This window comes from Myotis yumanensis, unplaced genomic scaffold (genome assembly GCF_028538775.1).
Source record: "Myotis yumanensis isolate MYYU_CA2020_CCGP unplaced genomic scaffold, mMyoYum1.0.hap1 SCAF_8, whole genome shotgun sequence".
Taxonomy (NCBI): domain Eukaryota; kingdom Metazoa; phylum Chordata; class Mammalia; order Chiroptera; family Vespertilionidae; genus Myotis; species Myotis yumanensis.
This window is the reverse complement of record NW_027223759.1, coordinates 19,299,477-19,321,783: the sequence shown is the minus strand read 5'-3', so window position 1 is coordinate 19,321,783 and position 22,307 is coordinate 19,299,477. Positions and strand designations below refer to the sequence as shown.

The window sequence follows — 22,307 nt, the reverse complement described above, 5'->3', positions numbered from 1 at the left end:
TAAATAAAACATCCTCATCTGTAAGAGCGAACAAATGATAGCACTTCCCTTAGAGCAGTGGTTCTCAACCTTCCTAATGCCATGACCCTTTAATACAGTTCCTCATGTTGTGGTGACCCCCAACCATAAAATTATTTTCGTTGCTGAGACCCAGTGTGTCCTCCCTCCGGGGAGCACACTCAAGCTTTTCTTTTTCCCTTCCCCTTCCCCTTCCCCTCTTCCCAGGTACATTACCACTACCTTACTCACTCCCAAGCTCCTAGGGCCCTTCCATTGCCTCTATAACTTGTTTTTTCAGCCCATTTATTCTATGAATTACTTCTACCTCTATGATTACAAAAACTCAAGGATTTAAAAAAACAGCTAAAAGAAAGTCAGCCTCTTATCTTAAAACAAAGAGGTCTGGAATTCCAAGAAACTCACCCAAGTCCACCTGATGCAAAACGAGATGATAGGGGTACAATGGGTCCCTGCTGGTACCTAGCACTGGGCTGGGTCTGCAAAGCAGTCCTGGGTGGGCGTCTCTGGAATCCTGCCACACAATGCAAGTCACAATCTGAGTCATGGCACCATAATGTTGTGGGCAGCAGGAAGGGTCTCAGGTTAGACAGGTGAGGTCAGACCAGACCTGGGTTCAACAACCTCGGTACTTGAGTTCTGGCTAGGAAAGAATTCAGAACCAAGACTCAAACTATAAGAGAACATTTATTTGGAAAATCAATCTTCCCAGGGAAGATCTCAGTAGAATATTCAGCAGCTCTAGGTCCTTTCAGGGTCTAGGTCTCCACTGATTGACTGGTGAGCACCAGGCAGGGGGTCATCATCCAATGCAGCTAATCCTGGTGTTGTTTGTCTGGATTTACTGCTTTTCTGGGCCAAGAGCTGAGGTACAGCTGAGGCCTAGATGTTATCTCTAGGGAGGGAAGGTCCGGGGGTCCAACCTACATGATCAGCAGTAGGCTAGGAGAGGAAAGGTCACCCTGGGGGCGAGGTCCCACCCTACAATTGTCCTTTGCTAGGCACCAGGGCTTTCTTCCCTGGTGATCTTCTGTACCTGGCCCATCATCCTTGCTCTGCTCATGTCTGTCTAACTGCCTACCACAGTTGAATAAAAAAAAAAGAAAAATGCATATAAAGCATTTAGTACCATGTCTGGCTCAGAGTAAGCACTTAATATAATCTAGCTATTTAAATATCTTTTTCTTCAGTAACTGAAATCTTTATGACCTTGTGCACTCACTTCAGCTTGCCTTAGTTTTTCATGTTTAAAATGAAATGATTTTAAATGTCCATTTCATCTCAGTCAGATTTTCATACCTAATGAAAAAACATACGAATTTTATCTGGAAAAGGGTTCAGCATTAATTTAATGATAATTATATTTATACTTTAATTTTATAATTCAGGTGAATTTATCTTTGATTTATTATAACTAAATGATCAACAGAGTCAATAGAAAAGGTGTCTGTTGACCACCCATATCACAGTAGTCTATTGTCAGAGTAAAAGTTTATTTATGATAAAACATAAAAGGTTACCATTTCAAAGCATTTGACACAACCTTCATGATTAGCTGCAAAGGGATAGAAAACAATTTAAATACTGGTAGGGAATCGTTTAAGTGTTTTCTTTTAAAATATATTTTTATTGATTTGAGAGAGGAAGGGAGAGGGAGAGAGATGGAAACATCAATGATGAGAGAGAATCACTGATCGGCTGCCTCCTGCACATCCTCTCCTGGGGATTGCGCTCACCACCAGGACATGAGCCTTGATGGGGAATCGAACTGTGACCTCCTGGTTCATAGGTTGACGCTCAAGCACTGAGCCACTCTGGCTGGGCTAAGTATTTTTTAATGTAACCTTTCAAAACAAACCTTTAAAGCTACCAACATAAAATAAAGCAAAATTGGAAAAAGGCGCACCAACATTGAAAAATAAAATATATCTAAGAAACCGCTACCTACTTTAGAAAGCTGAAATGTTCTAACATAATTGTGGTTGTGTTCCAGCTACACAGTAGTTAGTTCCATTTTACTGGATGAATTAGACTCCTTTGCAAAACCTTTTGGGAGTTACTATCCTTTAATGAGAAAGGAGACCTCCTGCTAAGAATCAAAGGGCATAGATTAAGACTTTTTAAAGTGCTGCTTAAATAATAAAGTAACTTAAAATATAAACAAAATGCTTATTAAGTAAAAAACTGGCTGGCGTTCAAGGCATAATTTAAAGCCCTTATCAAGTATTTTCTCCATGGCGGCAGGTCTAGACAAACTGCTCAGACATTCTACCCATGGGGCTGCCCATGAGGCCTTTATTTTTCATTCTTGCACCTGTGCTTAATCAGTATCAGTTTTGCAAGCTTGGCTGTTTTCAAGGGAAGAAGACGGGAAGGAGTTCATGCCAAAAAAAAAAAAAAAAAGAAATCAAGATAAGAAATACAACTATTGTAATGTATCTCTATCCAATCTACACATAGGAGCCCATGAATTAGAAAAAAGATACTCCAGGTTCTTAAGTCAGAAAGTTCTAAAGGTCACCTAGTCATTGGCCTCCGTAACAGGACTAAAAGAGATTAAGAACAAGATAAAAACCAAAGGTTTCCAGAAAGAAAAAAAAAAAAAAAGCCCACTTACCTCAAAATGTAACCCATGGTGTCAAGAAATTATTTCTTTATCAGAAATAATTTTTTTTCAATAGGCAAGGGATTTGGCTGGAAGGAGTATTGTCTATAATGTGTTTAATTATTCTAAAAGAAAACCCCTTTTTTAAGATGGAAATAATTGCCTTTTAAAACTTATCCCTTACATTGTTTTAATTCGAATCCTTCAAAATTGGCTAGATCTGATCAATTCTTTTTATGCTTAAACATAATCTTCAATTCAAATGAAGTAAGTTCAATTCAGATTTCCATAATTGCTCATGCTCCTCACTAACTTTCTCCAATAAGAAAACATCCAAATAATACTCCCCCTGCCCCGCCCCCAGATACATGTGCTCTTTTTTGCTACTGAAAATTTAAGTTGACTTAAATTCTGGGAAAATTCTATCGCCATGGCAATTTCAAGAAGAAACAACACACAGTCTTAAATGAACATTTGTTCTGTCTCTACCACATACGTGCCATCACACCAGTACTAGGTTTCGTAAGGAGGTACTGGCGCGGAGGAAACAATCCACTACTGTATTAAAGGCAAACTTCCTCTTAGAAAAGTTAAGAAATTAGGACACCTTGTATGTGCTGCTGCCACCTGGAAGTGTGATCTTGAACAAATTCAGGAGACAGTATAAGTAAAAAAGGATAAAGAAATACTACTTTTAAATCAATTATTTAAAAACATTATGGAGGTATAATTTACACACCATTAAGTGTACTACTCAATGATTTTTCATGACTACCAAGTTGTGCAGCCACCACCACAATCTAGTTTTAGAATATTTATTTCCATCACCCCAGTAAGATTCCTAGTGTCCATTTACAATTAATTCCTGTTCCCAGTCCTAGCCCCAGGCATCTATGAATCTTTCTGTTTGGTTATATTCCCCTGTCCCTTCAAGATAGGAAAAAGAAGTCTAAGGATGTTTCATACAAGCAGAAGCATACTGTTTACTAAAGAACCTACTCCGTCAAAATAGTCTTCAAGATTTTAAAGGAAATACAAGGGAATCTTGGACACTAGGCAAGTCTGCTGAGTTAGAACAAAGTGTGGCCTTTAAGTTTTAATTATCTCTCTAGTTAGAGTGAATGGACTTACATAGTTATAAGGGATTTTGATAATGAAAGAATATTGGTCTCAAGCCTTGTTAACTTAACCAAGAATATGTTTCTATGTCCTAAGTTTAAACAAAACAAAAACTTTCAAGTAAAAGAGTAAACTCCCAAGCATTCCTATAAAATTGAGTTAAATATCATTAAGTTTTTGCTTAGGAGACATTAGACATATATACCGTTTCCTTAAACAAATTATATTTCAATGGGGTTGAAATATAAACATTTCTTCTGAAAGGTGAGGTGGGCTTTTTTTCCTTCCCAGTTCGCATGTGTATATTATTCTAATGTATTTTGAGTACAGTAAATATACCAAACTCTCATGTTTTTGGTTGACAACATACTTTTCTAAGCACTTATTTCCTTCCTCCAGAATCGATGTGTATTAAGAAACCTGTGTGTGTTAGCCCCAAGTCTATCTTGCTGACATCTGATTTCCAGGTATTCTTACCTCTGGAAGGAACATTGGCTTCCCAGACATTTATTAAGAATTTACAAGAGGCTTTTTATATTTGAAAGAGAAAACTGTTCTGTTAAGTGATGATGAGAAATTTTTAAAAAACCTTGAACCTAGACAGGACTCCACAGGAAGTTATTTTACACCTCTTGTAGGAAACTGCTATTTGCTGTTTTATTTTGAATTCCCTGCATTAATAAAACAAATGTTAGTTTTGCGTCTTTGATGTGTTAGGTATTTTATAGACCATGGAGTTGGAATTACCCCACGGCAGTTACCGAAGATGGAACTTTTGGGAAAAACAAGCCCTTATAGAAATAAACATATTGTTAGTAGCTTTCATAGGTTTTCAAAGCAAACGAGAAGTCCGCACTACTAACAAAACTGGAAGGCAACGATTTGAGTTTGGGTCTCTCAGGATTTACTGAAGAAGGTCGTGGACTCCGCCTTTTTGAAAAATTTAAAAAGCAAGTGTGATTTGTGTCTGTCTGAAAAAGGACTGATTTGAGGAGTTGCTCAATGCCAGTCCGTGTCCAGCCTCCGAGTTTAGAGGGAAAGCCAGCCCCGGGAGATCTTAAATGGGAACCTTCCACATTCTTGGAGTAGATAATAACTGAAATTTAAAAAATCTGGCGGCGGGGCTAGCTGGGGGAGGGGAATCCTGTGACTTAACTGATGGCTATAAACAAGAAAATGCCAAATTACAGCAAGGAAGAAACTGTAGGAAGGCAAGGCCGTAAATGGTCTTTTCTTAGCTTTCCGTGATTCATACAAGATCTCTGCTTTGTGTGTGACGGGCATGGAGAACATGAGCAAAGACATGGTCTTGCTCCTGAGCCGGTCCAATTTCCCAGGTTTCAGGTCGACCATGGCTGCTTGCACTTTCAGAGGAAACAGACCCCATGGGGGAGGGGTGAAGAAGGGAGGGGGGGAGGGGGGAGGGGGTTGAAAACAAAACCCCAAACCCAAAACTTCTTCCTGCATTTTTTTTTTCCGAGCAAACTGCTGCTTTGTCCTTTCCAAAGAAACCTGGGTCCCTGAAGTGCCCCCAGACCCGCCCAGCGCCCCGCGGAACTCCAGGTCCTCAGGGAAGCTCCTGAAAGGATGGATGCTCCCCGGCCAGCACCTCCTCAGAACCGGGCTGGTACAGCGCTTGCGAGGAGAGGGCTTGCACAGGAAGCTCTGAAGGCGAACTCTAGGGAATCCCAAATCGGTGCACATTAAATTAAACCGAAGAAAGGGAACAGGAGGAAAGCCAGCCCCGCCCTGGGACTGCGAAGGCTACTTTCCTACAGCTGCAAGGTGGTGGCCACTTCGTGGTTTTGTCCTCCCCCCAGAATATACTCCAGTGAACAGACTTTTTTTTTTTTTTTTTAAGAGAAGACGAAATGTCCTCACCAACCCACCCTAATAAGAAAGAAAAGGGAAGCGGAGGGGGGGAGGGAGGAGGACTTGCAACCCCTCCGCTTCACTGAACTCCAGCCCCTCCCTTTCCTCCCGTCTACCCTTTCCCAGTCGCTTCCCATCCCTCCCCCTCGGCCCCCAAAAAGTTGGACGACCGCAAAGGAAACCGAAAAAAGTTCTCTAGCCCCAATCCTGGCGGAGGATCAGCATCTCTTTTGTTCGCGGCGAACCCACAGTCCCCCTGACGTCACCCGGAGCCCCGGCCAATGGGCGCGCGGTCGGCGGCGGCAGCGGCCGCGGGAGGGGCGGGGGGAGCCGGACGGGCCCCTCCTCCCCGACGCCCGGGGCCTCGCGGGGGGCGGGAGGGGACGGTCCCATATAAACCCCCGGCCGTCCAGGCTCGGCCGCTCGCGCCGGCAGCTCCGTACCAGGGCAGGAAAGGGAGCCCCAAGCGCGAGTCGGGACCCGCAGCCACAAGTTCTCTCCATCCTTTCCTTCCCCTCTGTCCCTCTACCCGTCCCCTTCCCCATCCTCTGACCCTTACCTGCCTTAAGGCATCACCCCCCCTGGGGGCCCTGGAAGGGATCCCCCCGTAGGTTTCTAAGAGAACTGAACTCGGTGGCAATTGCCTCGTGGAGAGGGCCTCTCCCCGCACCGTCTCAAGATGCTCAGGGGTCCGGGACCCGGGCTGCTGCTTCTGGCCGCCGTGTCCCTGGGGATGGCGGTGCCCTCCGCCGGAACCTGGAGGGGCAAGAGGCAGACTCAGCAAATGATTCTGCCCCCGTCCCCGGTGGCTGTCAGCCAAAACAAGCGTGAGTATGGACTGCGGGCTGAAACCGGCTGGCGCAGGGATGGGACCATAAAACCAACTAAAGTTGGGGATGAAGTTTTCCGCGCGCGCGCGCGCATGGAGAGTGTGCTCCCCTTGATGGGAAACCACTGTGGACGCAGGAGGCAACGGTTTGAGCAGGCGGGGTCTGCGGGCCTAGGATAATACATTGGAGGACAGGGGCTCCTGTGCTCTTATCAGCTCTACACGTTCAGGTCGTTTTCCTGTGAATGCATCAAAACTTACCTTTAAAGAGAAAAATAATGGAAGCCTTTACAGGTTCTTTTGGGCTTAGTGTGGTCTTTCTTGTTTTCTGCGTTACTGAATAACTGGTTAAATATGTTCAACATGGGTGGGAAGAAGGTAGCTACATAGCTGTGTTCCTCACTAAATCTGAATGTGAGGTAATTTAGTTTGCATTGCCGAGGGGCCCCTCAGGACACTACTCCAAGAACAGAGATCAGAATTCCTACTCGAGTTTTTCAAAGACACACCCTCCTTTGGCATCGGCTACAGGAAACTGCTTAAAACTGTCCTCTTGACTTACTACCCAAGAAGATCATGGAAGTTCCTTGCATATTTTAAAATGCAGTTGTAATTATCTGCGTTTTAAAATGTTTCTTCTTCCTTGATGTCGACCCCTGGCCAGATGGAAATGACATCATTGTATAACATTTAGCTAAGTTAAAAGAAAGTGGGGGGAGGGGAGGGGAGGGGAAGGAATACCTAAATATCTACGTGTACAAACTGGTTGAATCTTTAGATAGCTAGTTTCTACCTCTACATTTTAGTGCAATATTGCTTTTCATTCTCCGTGAGCTCTGAAGATTAACTTATTTTTCTATGTTTGTTGCTTAGGCTTATCAATTTAATTGTGCAAAAAAATTCCCTAACCTGGAAAAAGGGGGGATGCAAATGTAACAACTTTTTTCTTCATTTACAGCTGGTTGTTTTGATAATGGGAATCACTATCAGATAAACCAACAATGGGAACGCACATACCTGGGCAATACCTTGGTTTGTACCTGTTATGGAGGGAGCCGGGGCTTTAATTGCGAGAGCAAACCTGAAGGTAAGTGGTGAGGAGTATCTTGTAACTTCTTGGAGAAGTGGTGCTTGTTGATTAAATTCAGCACTGGTAGTAAAAATTCGTACGCCAGTTTTTCAATAGAATGATCTATCATTTCCTCTTTAAAAACATTTAATAACTGCTGATATTTGCTTTTTACATGTTACTTTTGCCTTTGAAACAAGAGAACAAATGTATCCCCAAGTAATTCCTCAAGTCTTTCTGTTTTACTCTCCCAAAGGTTTTGATGAGAAAATAAAAGATTTGTGTATTCTTCCTCCAAAAACACTTATAAAAATTTTAATTTATTAGAAAGTAATTTTAAATCTTAAACAATAAGATTATGGGTCAGAAAACACTTTGGGCTTTATAATGTAAAGTGACTTTTTTTTTACACAAAACCACTAACCACTTCAAAGTTCTCATTCTTTATGACCATTGATATGCTGCTCTCAAATGATGGCAACTTGCACAGAGCAGCACAGATGACGCTAAAGTGGAAATAGGATTAACAAGTGACTGTGCCTGGTGGGGGGTTGGGCTCTTCAAATTGTTTGCTTTTATGTGGGCCTTGGTTGGACTCTCTGAGTCAGAGATCTGAATCTGCAGTCCTTCCTTCACCATCGAGCCTGTCCTAAGGTAGTACTGCATATGGCTTTCTCCTAGGGCCTGAGAATCCTTTACAATAGAAATTAATTTACAGAAAATGGGGGAACTTGCCAAAGATCAAAAGTCAGGGCTTTATGAGAGCCTAAGGGATATTCTAGGTCTCCCACTTCCATCTTTAAAAACTTTTTGTGGTACTGTGTTGCTCATAGAGTGGAAAAGCGAGTGCTCCTTTGGATGAGGTTAGTGGAATATAAAGGCTTTTGCATATGTGAGGTTCATGTGCACTTTCCTTCTCCCCTCAGCTGAAGAGACTTGCTTTGACAAGTACACTGGGAACACGTACCGGGTGGGGGACACTTATGAGCGTCCCAAAGACTCCATGATCTGGGACTGTACCTGCATCGGGGCTGGACGAGGAAGAATAAGCTGTACCATTGCAAGTAAGATGATGCTGAAATACTATAAATATGAATTTCTCCATTACTGTTACTTTCTGTTATTGATGACTGGATAGTCCTAATTTTGGGATTTATTCGAGGTGACCAGGTACTATTATGTTGTCACCCAACTGATTCCTGCGCTTCTGGGAGATGTCTCTAAGCACAGATAGAATCAGTGTGGTTTTAAGTGTGTGTGTGTGTGTGTGTGTATGTGTGTGTGTGTACAGTGTAACCAAGTGGATCTCCTGGGTTCCACTCCAGTAAGACGTACTTAGAGAAGTTGCCCATTTTACATTCCTGGGCGTCTTCAAGCCAGACTGATCATGTGATTATCTGCAATGATCGGAAGATGGTCATGAAGAGTGAACCTTCTTCCATTGTGTGGACTGCTCTTCTTGTTTGCAATGCAGAGACCTCTTACATCCCATACAAACAGTCTGGTTTCTTTGTGACCAATAGTTTATACCCAGGAATTGGATCTCTCTATTCCCAGGGACAATGTGGAATGATTAGCTTAATAGTGTTTCCAAGATACTTTGGGGACTGGGTTGACTCTCATCAATTGTACTTTAGTTCAGGAGGTCTTTCCAGTATGATTCACTGTGTTATAAATGGATTCTATTAACATAGCATTTGCTTTTTTTGCTTTTTTAAATCCATCCTGTAAGTCACTTTAAAAAGTTATGTCCAAATGAACAAGACAGTCCCTTGTGAATAGGCCCAATCTGCTTTCCCCATACTTAAGTTAGGGTTTATCCAAATGTATTGACAAATGATAAGAGTCAGTGGTCCATTGTGTTTACAATCTAGTGGGTAGATGTGCCAGCTTGTTTAACAGCCTAGAAAAGTACCTGGTTTTTCACACTTGATATGCACACATCTATTTGCTTTCTGCCAAAATTATATGTGTAACCTAGGATAAAACACAGACTCTCCACACTCCCGAAAGCTGAAATACTATACCCAATATGGCTTTTCATTGAATTAGTCTCAGGCTCAGCCTGCTGTGTCTGTATGGAGGTCATGTCTGCCAGCCTTGCTTTTCTGCTTTAGGACCCAATTTCCTGCGATCCCTCTGGGAACCAGGATTTATGACCTCTTTCTTTGCCATTCATTTTTCTCTGTGGTTTCCCATTGTGCTTAAACAAAACATTTGATTGAATGACCCCAAGTCACCAGACCTGTTAACTTTTCCCCTGTCTCTGATGGGAAAGCTGTTCTCTGAATACTAAGTACCTACTGTGGGTAGAACATGAGACTACTTCTTTTTCTTTTTTAATGTTTTTTTTTGTCCTACTCTCTTTAATTTTCTTTTTTTTATCTTGAACAGACCGCTGCCACGAAGGGGGTCAGTCCTACAAGATTGGTGACACCTGGAGGAGACCACATGAGACTGGTGGTTACATGTTAGAGTGTGTGTGTCTTGGTAACGGGAAAGGAGAATGGACCTGCAAGCCCATAGGTGTGTGACTATGAGGGACAAATGAGGGGTGGGAATGCATAGTCAAGATGTTGGGTTGAACCAAACTCCACATGAACAAGAGATCTGAATTCCAATGAAAAAAATAATGAAATGGGAACTTTATTGTAAATAATGGAATGTTTTGTAATCCACAGTCTTAAAGAATCAGGTAAAAAAATATCCACTGCATATAAGTCTTGTCTTAATTTTGTTTCAAAAGCAGAAGATAAAGTTGAAAGGTTTAGGAAGAAGTTTCTTTTGTCTAATGTCTAATCTCGGGTTTTCCTTGGTCAAGATATGTTATTTAAAAGAAAAAAATGATACTTTTGACATTTTTATTGGAACCACGGGACTGAAACATAAAATTGTGTGTGCTCTGTCACACCTTAGTAAATTTTATTTTTCAAAATAAAAATTGTTGAGTTTCTTTTGGTCTCAATCCCAAACTTGAAAGTTTCTGTCTATAAGTTTTACTCACAATTGTTCTCTAATTCAGATACTTTTATTTTCCTTTGTGTTGTGTTTTCTTTTTTTTACAGAAATCCAAATTCCAAAGGCTTTCTTGTCATTTTTTTAGGCATTCATAATTGGTCATTCATAATTAGATTGGAATTTTGCATGTTTAGTGTCCTACAGACTGGGTACATACATAGATTCTTTTCACTTAAAATACTGGTGTGAAGAAGAATAATACCAGCTGAAAATATACAGTCCATATACTTATTTGGGGAACGGAATTTCTGCCTGCCAGCCCAACTTGAGCTTTCTTTTGCTTTGGTTACCATGTGCTTAGTTACAGGGCATGGTTTTCTTTTTGAACAGAGTACTACTTAAAACATGTGGCTGGATTTTTGCTTACACAATACACTTTAAATTACAGGGGAGATGGCACAATTTGAAATAGCTTTTTCCCCCCTCTTTTTCCTCCACATTTTCCTACAGCTGAGAAATGTTTTGACCACGCTGCTGGGACTTCCTATGTTGTTGGGGAAACCTGGGAAAAGCCCTATCAAGGCTGGATGATGGTGGATTGTACTTGTCTGGGAGAAGGCAGTGGACGCATCACCTGTACCTCTAGAAGTATGTTTTAGATTTGCATGTTAAGATGATTTTCTGGATTCTTAGAAATGTAATGTGATGTCACTTAGAACACACCCAATACATCAATTTGTTTTGTAACTTTTGAATGTCAAGAAAAGTTCTATACTAAATTTATTCTGCTTCTTCCAAGAAGACTAAATTAAAAAAAAAAATCTTTGTTCATTAAAGACTGTCAGCTACTAGGAACCTTAATATTCATATAAAAGCCAAATGTGTTGTGGGCATGAAGATTGGTTGCAAATGTTTAATCTAAGTTATTGCTGAGATATTTTCAAAGTATTAAGAGCAAGGAAGTCATTAAAATAACATAGCAATGCATATTTGAGCATGTGAGCACTATTGACATAGAAGGGAGCAAAGCTCTAAAGTTTTAGGTTTCCTTATGTTTCACATTTAAATAAGGCCTATTCATAGGCAATACTGATGGAAATAAAAATGCTTATCCCATTGGTTAAAATGATGTGTCTATTGTGGGTTAAGGACAGTGTCTCTTGCTCAAAATCCTACATAAGCTTAGTAGTGCTAAAAAAAAGCTGACTTCTGACAGCTTTACAGCTCCTTCTAGGGCTGCCTGACCTTACTTGTTGCCTTAAGGCAGGGATGGGGAATGTCAACCCAGGGCTGTACTAGGCCTGAGAAATCATTTGGTCTGGCCCTGCCAAGGCATTAGGGTTGAGTTAATTAAATGTTTGACCAAATATAGCAGGCTAATTTTCAAGTTTATAATTTTTTTTTGTTAATCCTTAACTGAGGATATATTTTTCCATTGATTTTTAGAGAGAGTGGGAGGGAGAGAGAGAGAGAGAGAGAAAGGAAAAGATCGATTAGTTGCCTCCTGCATAGGCCCCGACCAGGGGAGGGCTGGGGATGGAGCCTGCAACCAAGGCATGTGTCCTTGACCAGAATCGAACCCACGACCCTTTAGTCCACAGGCCAATGCTCTAACCACTGGGAAAAACAGGGCAGGGCTTAAGTTGGTGATTTTGTATGGCCCGAAAATGATGTTATAAATATCCAAGTGGCAGAAAAAAAGGTTTCCCACCCCTGCCTTAGCGGTTCAAAATGTGTTACGTTTTGTTTTGTTTTGAAGCTTCAAACTAATAGCAACTATAGAGTTTATAGAAGCAAAATAGCCATTAACCAAGGGTGTTATAAATAATTTTAAAATCAAATCTAAATATTATGACCTATTTCATTTATCTAGCTTAAAATGTTTAACTGTCTTAAAATGTTCATCATCCAAATTTAAATTCTTTGCTAACAAAAACTAAATCTCTCATGGAAAGTAATAACGATTATGACCAAATCTTTTCCAAAAACTTGATGGTTCATTAGATCTTTTGCATTTAAAATGTTATTATGATCATCAGACTTCCAAGACCTTGGTGGTAATGTTTTTGGCTTAAGACAAATTAGATGTCTGACTTAAACTCTCATCTGTTATTTAAAACTCTTCTAATCGCAAGTTGGGTAAAGTTTCTCAAAGAAAAGTCATTTGTTTTATGAAATAATTTAAGCCCCTACTTTGTACAAGAGGGTGCAGGGATGAAAAAATGAATTGGATATTAATTCAACTTTCAAAGAGCACTTAGCCAAGTAGGTCAAGGAGATGAGAGAGGCCTAGATAGTCATCTTCTATAAAGCACAATATTAAGACTTCAAGACGAATACTGAAAATAGTGCTATAGAGGTTGAAAGGAAGGTGATCCTTTCAGCTAGGGATTTGGAAAAAAGCTGTAACCAGCCATATCTTCATTCAGATCTCTGTTCTGGTGGTAGATCAATGTGGGTGTATATTTGTGTGAATTTACATCAACTGTCCAATTATTGTTCTCTCACCCAGTGCAGAAAAACACAAACAAATCAAATCCTCTATACTCACATTGCAGCATATGGGCAAAGCCAGATTATAATTGAAACAAACTATCAATCAGATAATTGAACACATAGACTGATGGTAATTTAGTTATAAAACATCCCTTTGCAATCGTAATCTCACTTTTCCATTGTAGAGTTAACACTAAGCAATTCAAAAGAGGTCATTTTATTAGTGATTTTAAATAGGTATGTGTGGGGGGTGGGTGGAGAACATAGTCTGAGAAGTTGGTAACCCCCTGAATTTTTTATATGACAAATGAAGAAAGGGATGCTGCTCTCTTTTTCAGGCTTCTTTGGGGCTTCTCTCCAAGACCATTTGAAACCTACTTGCCTCCCTACTGCTCCTAGTTTTGTAAAGAAAGCCCCCTATTGAAAGGCAGGTCATCTACAGCAATTACTAAGAGAGCCTGAAAAGACAAGGGAGATCAAAAGCCAGAGAATGAATTTGGTCAAAAAAACGATGTGAAAACTCTAAAAATAATAAAATAAAATAATGAATGAATGATGATGACAAAGTGTTTTGGCAAACAGAGAAATGGAACTAGGTTAAATCCCATAGCTCTCTTTCTGCTGGAACAAACGAAATCCCATTGTTTGGAAGTTTTGCTCTTGTGGCACCACAGCAAAATAGAAACATATCATCAAAAAATAACTTACCAAGCTTTATTTATTTTTTATTTTTTTAAAATATATTTTTATTGATTTCAGAGAGGAAGGGAGAGGGAGAGGGAAATAGAAACATCAATGATGAGAGGGAATCATTGATCGGCTGCCTCCTGCACGCCCCCTACTGGGGATTGAGCCCAAAACCCGGGCAAGTGCCCTTGACCGGAATCGAACCTGGGACCCTTCAGTCCTCTATCCACTGAGCTAAACCGGCTAGGGCAACTTATCAAGTTTTAAAATACTGTATATATTTTTAAAGTTTCAGTTGAGCATGTGCAAGCTTGACCTGATTCACATCTTTGAATGCTTTCTTTCTAACACAGACAGATGCAACGATCAGGACACTAGGACATCCTATAGAATCGGAGACACCTGGAGCAAGAAGGACAATCGGGGGAACCTGCTCCAGTGCATCTGCACAGGCAATGGCAGAGGGGAGTGGAAGTGTGAAAGGCACGCGTCCGTGCAGACCACATCCACTGGTGAGGAGCAGAGCGAGCTGGGTGGAAACGGGATAGTGTTACCAAAATTGTTCCTGCAAATCCATCTTTCCCTTGACATGCCATTCAAGGATGATTTGCAGTGTTTGGGCTGGTAAGCTGAGTTCGTTTACCGATTGTTAGCTGTTAAAACTTTATTTAATGTTCAGTTTTAAATGTACATGAAGATGAAATAAAAATAGATCTTAGGGGGAAAACACACAACAGATTCACAAAATGTGGAAGGAGGGGCAACTTCTAGAGAACTGTGGCGGCCCAGGGCATGTTCTGATGAGCCCACAGCAACGCAGATGGCAAGGGTCCCTGCAGAGTGGCAGAGATTTCTCAAAATAGGTCAGGAAGAGAAATGCCCAGATATTTTGAGCTATTTGAAGGACATGGTCAGAAGTGAGCTGGGATGAAGGCAGGTGTGAAGGGTTGTGAAGGCATGGACTATGAGCTTCCTGGATGTGTAAAGAGTTTTTGAAGGTACCCGCTCTGTTAAGTGGCAAAATAACGTCTGTGATTTAGAAATATAATCCTAGTAGCTCCAGCTGGAAGGTGGAGACCATCTGGCATAGGCTGAATGCAAAAACTAATGCAGAATGGGAGAGCCATTTCTTTCTAGGTTTAGGTCAGAAACAACGTGGATTTCAAGAGTGATCTGTAGGGGACCCTACAGATCTCAACTTCAGAAAAAGAATTCTTTTCTCTTGTCCAACGTTGTGACTTTTCTTTCTCATGTCCATAGGATCCGGCACCATCACAGATGTTCGAACGGCCGTTTTCCAGCCTCAGCCTCACCCCCAGCCTCCTCCATATGGTCACTGTATCACAGACAGTGGTGTGATTTACTCAGTAGGGATGCAGTGGCTGAAGACACAAGGAAATAAGCAGATGCTTTGCACTTGCCTGGGCAATGGAGTCAGCTGCCAAGAGACAGGTCTGCCTTATCTTTTAACAGTACTGAAAACTTTCTTATGATTTAGTTTTTGAACGGTAGTACATTCATTTACCAAAAAAAATAAAAAATAGCCGAAGCCGGTTTGGCTCAGTGGATGGAGCGTCGGCTTGCGGACTGAAGGGTCCCAGGTTCGATTCCGGTCAAGGGCATGTGCCTGGGTTGCGGGCACATCTCCAGTGGGAGATGTGCAGGAGGCAGCTGATCGATGTTTCTCTCTCATCGATGTTTCTAGCTCTCTATCTCTCTCCCTTCCTCTCTGTGGAAAATCAATAAAATATAAAAAAAAAATAAAAAAATAAAAATAAAAAATAAAAAAATAAAAAATAAAAAATAAAAACCTTAAAAAAATAAAGCAAACAAGACAAGCTTATAATCTTACCACTAGTGATAACAGTCAGGATTGGCATTGATACACTTTCTTCCAGTCTTTTTAATCTATGTATTTTCTTTTCTGTAGTGAGGATTAAGTGCTCTGTACTATCTTTGTTGTTATAAGAGGGTTGCTTTCTGAATTACGAATCATCCATATTATAAATCTCAGGTTTCTGGAGCTCTGTAAACTTCTTTTAACAACATCTAATGCATCTCTTCTGGGCTACAAAAGTGGTAGTTAGTAACTATAGCAATTATAATTGATGCACTTGACGTTATCCCTAGAATAACCTCATGTATTAATACTTATGCCACCAACAGAGGCATGCATATCCCTCCAGTATCGTTTGAGCAGCACCCTTAATTAACCTGTGTTAATATAGCTTTACAAATGGGGAAACTAAGGCATGACAGCACAGGTGGTAACAGGATCTCAGCAGAGAAACAGGTGTTGTTCTATCCACAAAAAGCATGGCTTTCTGAGGAGTTGTATTTTGGCTGAAACTCACCAGATGATCATCTATATTTATAGCACAAGCTCAGTCTCTAATCCTATATAATAAAAGCCTAATATGCCAGTCGTCCAGCCGTCTGTTCAACCAATCAAAGCATAATATGCTAATGATATGCTAAGGCCGCTCAACTGCTCACTATGACATGCACTGACCACCAGGGGGCAGACGCTCTGACCAGTAGGTTAGCTTGCTGCTGGAGTCCAGCCGATTGGGACTGAGTGAGATGGGCTGGACAGGTCCTGGAGCCCTCCCACAGTTCCTCCCCGGCTGGCCAATGATCATGCACTGGTGGGGTCCCTCGGCCTGGCCTGGACCGTCTCATAATCCAGGACCCCTTGGGGGATGTTGAAGAGCTGGTTTCAGCCCAATCTCGCAGGCCAGGCCAAGGGGCCCCACTGGTGCATGAATTCGTGCACCAGGCCTCTAGTTTAAGGTATAAATAAGCAGCTACCAGTGGCAGATCCATGCAGCTCTATTTACCAAGACCTTTTTGGTTATGCTTGTAGCTGTCACTCAGACTTACGGTGGCAATTCCAACGGGGAGCCATGTGTCTTACCATTCACCTACAACGGCCGGACTTTCTACTCCTGCACCAACGAAGGGCGACAGGATGGACATCTCTGGTGCAGCACGACTTCCAATTATGAACAAGACCAGAAATATTCTTTCTGTACAGACCAGACTGGTGAGTGTCCCAGGGGAAAACACACGATGAGAAAGAGCCATTTCTCATGCCCTCTTTTTATTAGTCAGCAATGTAGCCATTAATCTTGAGGCTGCATGAGAAGCGTCACTTTTCTACAGTCTGGACCCAAGAGACGTGGAGTAACTTGGCAGTTGAAGATCCTTCCATGATCCCTAGTCCCCTTGGGAAATGACACCAAGGGAAAGGGCCACCAGTTCATTTATTTCTGACACATCGGGCTTATGATGTGATTAAAGATACTGGTATATTAAAACCAGGATGTAATCCCACGGGGCTGAAGAATACGCAGGATGGACGACTGAGTGTTTTCGTTTCTCTTCTGGTTGAAACACTGTTTTATTCAAAGTGATCATTTAAATATTTTTTTGGCTGGGAAAAATGTGAGGGAAAATTGGACTTAAATCTATTTTGAATGTTAAGGTGAACACACTTCAAAAAATGAAGGAAACATAGAACACTATTATCAGGCAGCTTTTATTATGAGATGGACTCTATAAATTAGCTGCAGAGACCTGGCTGTCCCTGAACCTTTCTGTAGTCACTCCCCGCTGCCCATTGGAAAGCTCAGTGGTAATGTTTTCTTCCTATTTGTCTATTGTTCTGGGCAGTTTTGGTTCAGACTCGAGGTGGAAATTCCAATGGTGCCTTGTGCCACTTCCCCTTCCTGTACAACAACCACAACTATACTGACTGTACTTCCGAGGGCAGGAGAGACAACATGAAATGGTGTGGGACCACATCGAACTATGACGCTGACCAGAAGTTTGGATTCTGCCCCATGGCTGGTAAGAGGAAGCCCTTGTAGACACTATTTTTGGAGTCAGACAGAATAGTGGCCACTTTACACTACTTTACCCATTAACACTTAATTTTTGAGATCGCAAACAACTTTATGTGATATAATACATTTATATGAATTATGTAATTATTTATATAATTTTAATATTCCATTGATACAGTTTAATGACCAAAAATATATAAATACAATAAAAAATACTCTTTAAAATGTCTGTGCATTTAAATTTTGCACAAATTTGTCTTTTGTATAGAGCACACAACTAACTTAAAATATATCAAATGTAACTGACTGAGAGTCACAGACCTGACAATATTTACGCATGATTTTGGCTTAACTGGCATAAGCTCTGTCATTCATTAAATACTCACATGACAAAAACTCTATGTTTTCTGACAAGTAGTGATCTTTTTTTAAAAGTAGGGTGAGGCTCTAGTTTGTATGAATAAAAAAAGAGGAACCAGTGCCTTTTGTTTTCAAATTCCAGGGGTCCCACAGATTACATTTGATTTTCCAGTTGTAGAACCAAAAAACCTGTACATTTCATTGTCAAGTTTGATAATGAGGCAACAAAACATAAGAAGAAAAAGACAGCTTACTTTTATTTCTCTTATTTCAATCAAAGAGAATTTGGAAGCAAAACATGCTGGAGCTTACAGTTCAATATTCATACACATAGTTTCCCTTTGAGTTAGAATAAACTGGAACTAGAAGGTTATGGAGCAGTGGTCAAATCCAGGCTTCTAGAATAATGTAGACCCTTTGTGTGAATGTGTAGGGATCATTGTGGTTTAATGGCCACTTACCCTTCCTGTAAGTATTTCCTGCAACACGCCTCACCTTTGCATTATGCTTTCCTCTCTGGTACTCAAAGCTCTATATGAGCACAGAGCAGCACTGAGATTTCTTTGAGGCACACAAGACTTCTTTCTAAGTGAGAGCTCATAGGATAACCAAATTAAACTGATAATACTGCATACCTTTTAAGAACTTGTGACCACTTATCACTTGTACATTTCTCATCCGTTTCCAAACAGCCCATGAAGAAATCTGTACTACCAACGAAGGGGTCATGTACCGCGTTGGAGATCAGTGGGATAAACAGCATGACATGGGGCACATGATGAGGTGCACATGTGTGGGGAACGGCCGTGGGGAATGGACCTGTGTCGCCTACTCCCAGCTCCGAGGTATGCTTACTGATGAGTGAAAACATTTGAGATGATAAAGGGTACAGAGAGCGTGGCTTTGATGTGAAAAGTTGTATTTAACCAAAAGAAGGAGATGTGTAATACCATCCCATTAGTCTACTGTGCTGGATGAGTTTCACATTTTAGACAGCTAAGAAAAGCTGGCCCAGCGATTTGGAAACATTTCCAGGATTTAGGTTCTTAGGCTGAGCCAAAAAGATGACTTCAAAGGCTAGAGCATGATCATTTGACCCTTTATTATTTAGTTATGCAATTGGATTCATATCTAGAAAAGTTTGAGTAATTTCTGTAAAGAAAAAATACTTTGCTATTCTATGATCAGATCCAGATTTAAGGAGAAAAATACATAGAGAGGCCGATTTATTTTGCCCAGATAAGATTTTCCCCTTTAGACCTGGGTAGAGAATATAGGGATATTGATTTATTAAAACTATTTTAGCCCTAACCGGTTTGGCTCAGTGGATAGAGCGTCGGCCTGCGGACTGAAGGGTCCCAGGTTCAATTCCGGTCAAGGGCATGTACCTCGGTTGCGGGCACATCCCCAGTAGGGGGTGTGCAGAAGGCAGCTGATTGATGTTTCTCTTTCATCGATGTTTCTAACTCTCTATTCCTCTCCCTTCCTCTCTGTAAAAAATATATTTTTTAAAAAACTATTTTAGTTTTTCTATTTCTTTCACTTGAAAAGTAAGATACAGGGAGCACTGTGAGCTAATAAATATTCCATGTAGCTCGTGTGTTGACATTGGCCTGAACTTGTTCTCTTTTTGTAGAAAACATTTTTGTGTGTTCAACGGGTAACACAACCCAGGAGTAATGAGAATGACATATGATGTTGCAGAGCTGAGAGGGACCCTCCTAGGAAGGCAGACAGACCAGCTCCTCATTTTACAGATGGAGGAGCTGAGACCTGAAGAGAGAAAGTAATTTTCTCAGGATCTCTCAGGGAGTTAGGAACAGAGCTCGCATGATTTTTTTTTTTAACTTTATGAATGCCATAGATGTCATTTTCTTTTCCAAACCCAAATATCTCCCACCCCCACCATCACACTATACGGGGTGCTGTATATAAGTCTTTTTAATCTTCCTCCCATTTATCATAACAAACAGATCTAAAGGGCATTATCAACTAAGCAAGAATTTTTCTGAAAGTAAGACATGTATTTGTTAAAAAATGGGCTTTCCACAAAAAAAGTGTATTTTTACCACATTCTTTAGTTTATACGAGATACTTCTTTTGTGTGCAGAAATTGTATTACTGACTAAGCTTTAAAAAATGTTTATTCTCTTCCACTAAAAAAGTTATTTTAATGGGTGGTCTTGATAATTTAGTGGAAGGAACTGTGTGCTTTGAAAAGCATAGCTTTTTAAAATTCCATCATTGAAGCCTAAAAAATGTTCTCCACCCATCCCCCTGTTTCCTAAATAGATCAATGCATTGTAGACGACATCACTTACAATGTGAATGACACATTTCACAAGCGTCATGAAGAGGGGCACATGATGAATTGTACCTGCTTTGGTCAGGGCCGGGGCAGATGGAAGTGTGATCCCATTGGTAAGTACCCTTGTCTCTCCAGATGGATTTGACCACTGAGAATAGTTAGCAGGTTTCAAATTAAGAGAGTGGTTTGATGTTACATGATTGAAGTTGGATTCAGACTTTGGTCAGTGGCTATCAACGAGGTTTGCAAAGTCTTTCCTCTAATCATGGACTGTATATAATTTTGATTTTGGTAGTCATCTCTTTTTGCTGAATTTGGTGACAAATACAGATTTATTTTAATTAAATGCAATTTGTTCTTTAGTTCTGAATCATAAAGATAGTCTGTTATGAAAGAGAACTGCTCTTTGCTGATGGTGCAATAACATGGGCAAATGATTAGGCCAGTAAATACCTCCCTTCAAGTACTTTATTTTTCTTGGCTGCCCTTTATAATGGAGCTAAGCAAAGAGTGAAGGTTGAGCCTTAAACGAGCTGTGTTACCAGCTTTGAGGTAATCCATTAATACTCCTTTACTAAAAGAGACAGGTTGCTCCCTGAGAAAACAAACTGATCAGATACTCGAGTTTGTTTGACCCGAGATTGCCAAAGCAGGGGGAAAAGCCCGAGAGGTTTTCTTAGAAACTGCTCAGCAACTATTCACAGTGAAAATCTGGTTCATCGATTTACATGTAAAATTAAATCCTCTAAAGTTTGAGAAAGTATATAAACTGACATACTGCCCTTGCTATTCAAATGGGAAATCAGTTGTATTAATAAGGGTAAAATATATGTCATTTTTTACTCAAAATATTCCGCCTATCCATATATACTGAAATTTAAATCTTCAAATTTTTATTTAGAAATATTGTTCTTTTAGAAGACTAAATATCCCCCTCCCATGGGTACCTTTTTGTTTGTTTGTTTTTTCTACTAATTGTTCTGTACAGTAAAAGATAAGAACAAAGTATTTTTTAAACGACACGTAGTTGTAAGAGCAGTTGCCAGTTTCTAGTGAAGCTAAGAATGAATGCTCTAGCACACTGAAATTAAATTTGTAGCTTTAAGTCTTCAAGGCTGCTTAACTTTTACTTGTATATATTTTAGACCAATGCCAAGATTCAGAAACCCGAACATTTTATCAAATTGGAGACTCCTGGGAGAAGTATGGGCATGGGGTCAGGTACCAGTGCTATTGCTATGGTCGCGGCATTGGGGAATGGCATTGCCAACCTTTACAGACCTATGCAGGTGAGTAGTTCAGTTACTGCAAAGTGAGAACTGTAGGCTGGGCTATAAAAACAGGGCAGCATCAGTGTTTATTAATATTCTGATGCTTAAGTTAAAATCTTCCTTTTCCATCCTTTTTTTATATCACTGTCTAATAATCAGCTGAATTTTTGACAAAAATGATTTTCCTTTCTCCCCAATCAAGTAAAAGGTGTGGAGGTTTGGAAATGTGCCTGAATGTAATTTTTTTCTTTTTAAAAAATGTTAGTTTTATTGATTTCGGTGAGGAAGGGAGAGGGAGAGAGAAATAGAAACATCCATGATGAGAATCATTGATTGGCTGCCTTCGTCACACCCCTACTGGAGATCAAGCCTGCAACTCGGGCATGTGCCCTTACCAGGAATTGAACCATGACCTCCTGGTTCATAGGCCAACGCTCAACCACTGAGTCACGTCGGCTGGGCTATAATTTGTTTCTTAAAACTGTAGAGCATTCTATTAGGTTAAAACATTCTGACTGATTTCATCTCATATCCATAATAGGGACAGAAACCAGCGAGCTGTTCTGAGAGTAAGTTAAGGGAGTTAGCATTTTATGTCATGATTCTTAACAGAGAAGTTGTATAGAGAAGTTTCATGAAATACAAAATAGGATTTGTTTTCATCCTACTTTCCATCTAGGCTTTTTGTCAAAATTTTCAATTTGTTTGATCAGTTTGCATGTGGAACAAAGTCTCCTGGGTCAAGAGTTGAGTAACGAGGTCAATTTTCCACCCACACAGTTCAAATACCCTCAAGTGTTTATTGCTGGGGGGTTTTCAGGTCACAGGGCATTATTAAAATGAACGAATACTGGTTTTGTTCATTCA

The 22,307-nt window shown here is 40.6% G+C and overlaps 1 protein-coding gene across 12 annotated transcripts in view; it reads left to right on the top strand.

Moving 5' to 3' along the window:
• The first annotated feature begins 6,035 nt into the window (after nucleotides 1-6,035).
• Nucleotides 6,036-22,307, top strand: part of FN1 (fibronectin 1) — a 66,187-nt gene continuing 49,915 nt past the window's right edge. For 11 of the 12 annotated variants that reach the window (XM_070422081.1, XM_070422078.1, XM_070422077.1 and 8 more), the window contains exons 1-12: nucleotides 6,037-6,441; nucleotides 7,402-7,530; nucleotides 8,439-8,576; nucleotides 9,907-10,038; nucleotides 10,981-11,118; nucleotides 14,007-14,165; nucleotides 14,914-15,105; nucleotides 16,520-16,699; nucleotides 17,329-17,505; nucleotides 18,554-18,706; nucleotides 20,154-20,282; nucleotides 21,315-21,458. In XM_070422081.1, coding sequence (XP_070278182.1) covers nucleotides 6,294-6,441; nucleotides 7,402-7,530; nucleotides 8,439-8,576; nucleotides 9,907-10,038; nucleotides 10,981-11,118; nucleotides 14,007-14,165; nucleotides 14,914-15,105; nucleotides 16,520-16,699; nucleotides 17,329-17,505; nucleotides 18,554-18,706; nucleotides 20,154-20,282; nucleotides 21,315-21,458 — 1,819 coding nt within the window. In that variant the 5' untranslated portion in view covers nucleotides 6,037-6,293. Of the gene's footprint in view, nucleotides 6,442-7,401; nucleotides 7,531-8,438; nucleotides 8,577-9,906; nucleotides 10,039-10,980; nucleotides 11,119-14,006; nucleotides 14,166-14,913; nucleotides 15,106-16,519; nucleotides 16,700-17,328; nucleotides 17,506-18,553; nucleotides 18,707-20,153; nucleotides 20,283-21,314; nucleotides 21,459-22,307 lie in introns of all 12 variants that reach the window. The other variant, XM_070422076.1, reaches the window with a different exon arrangement.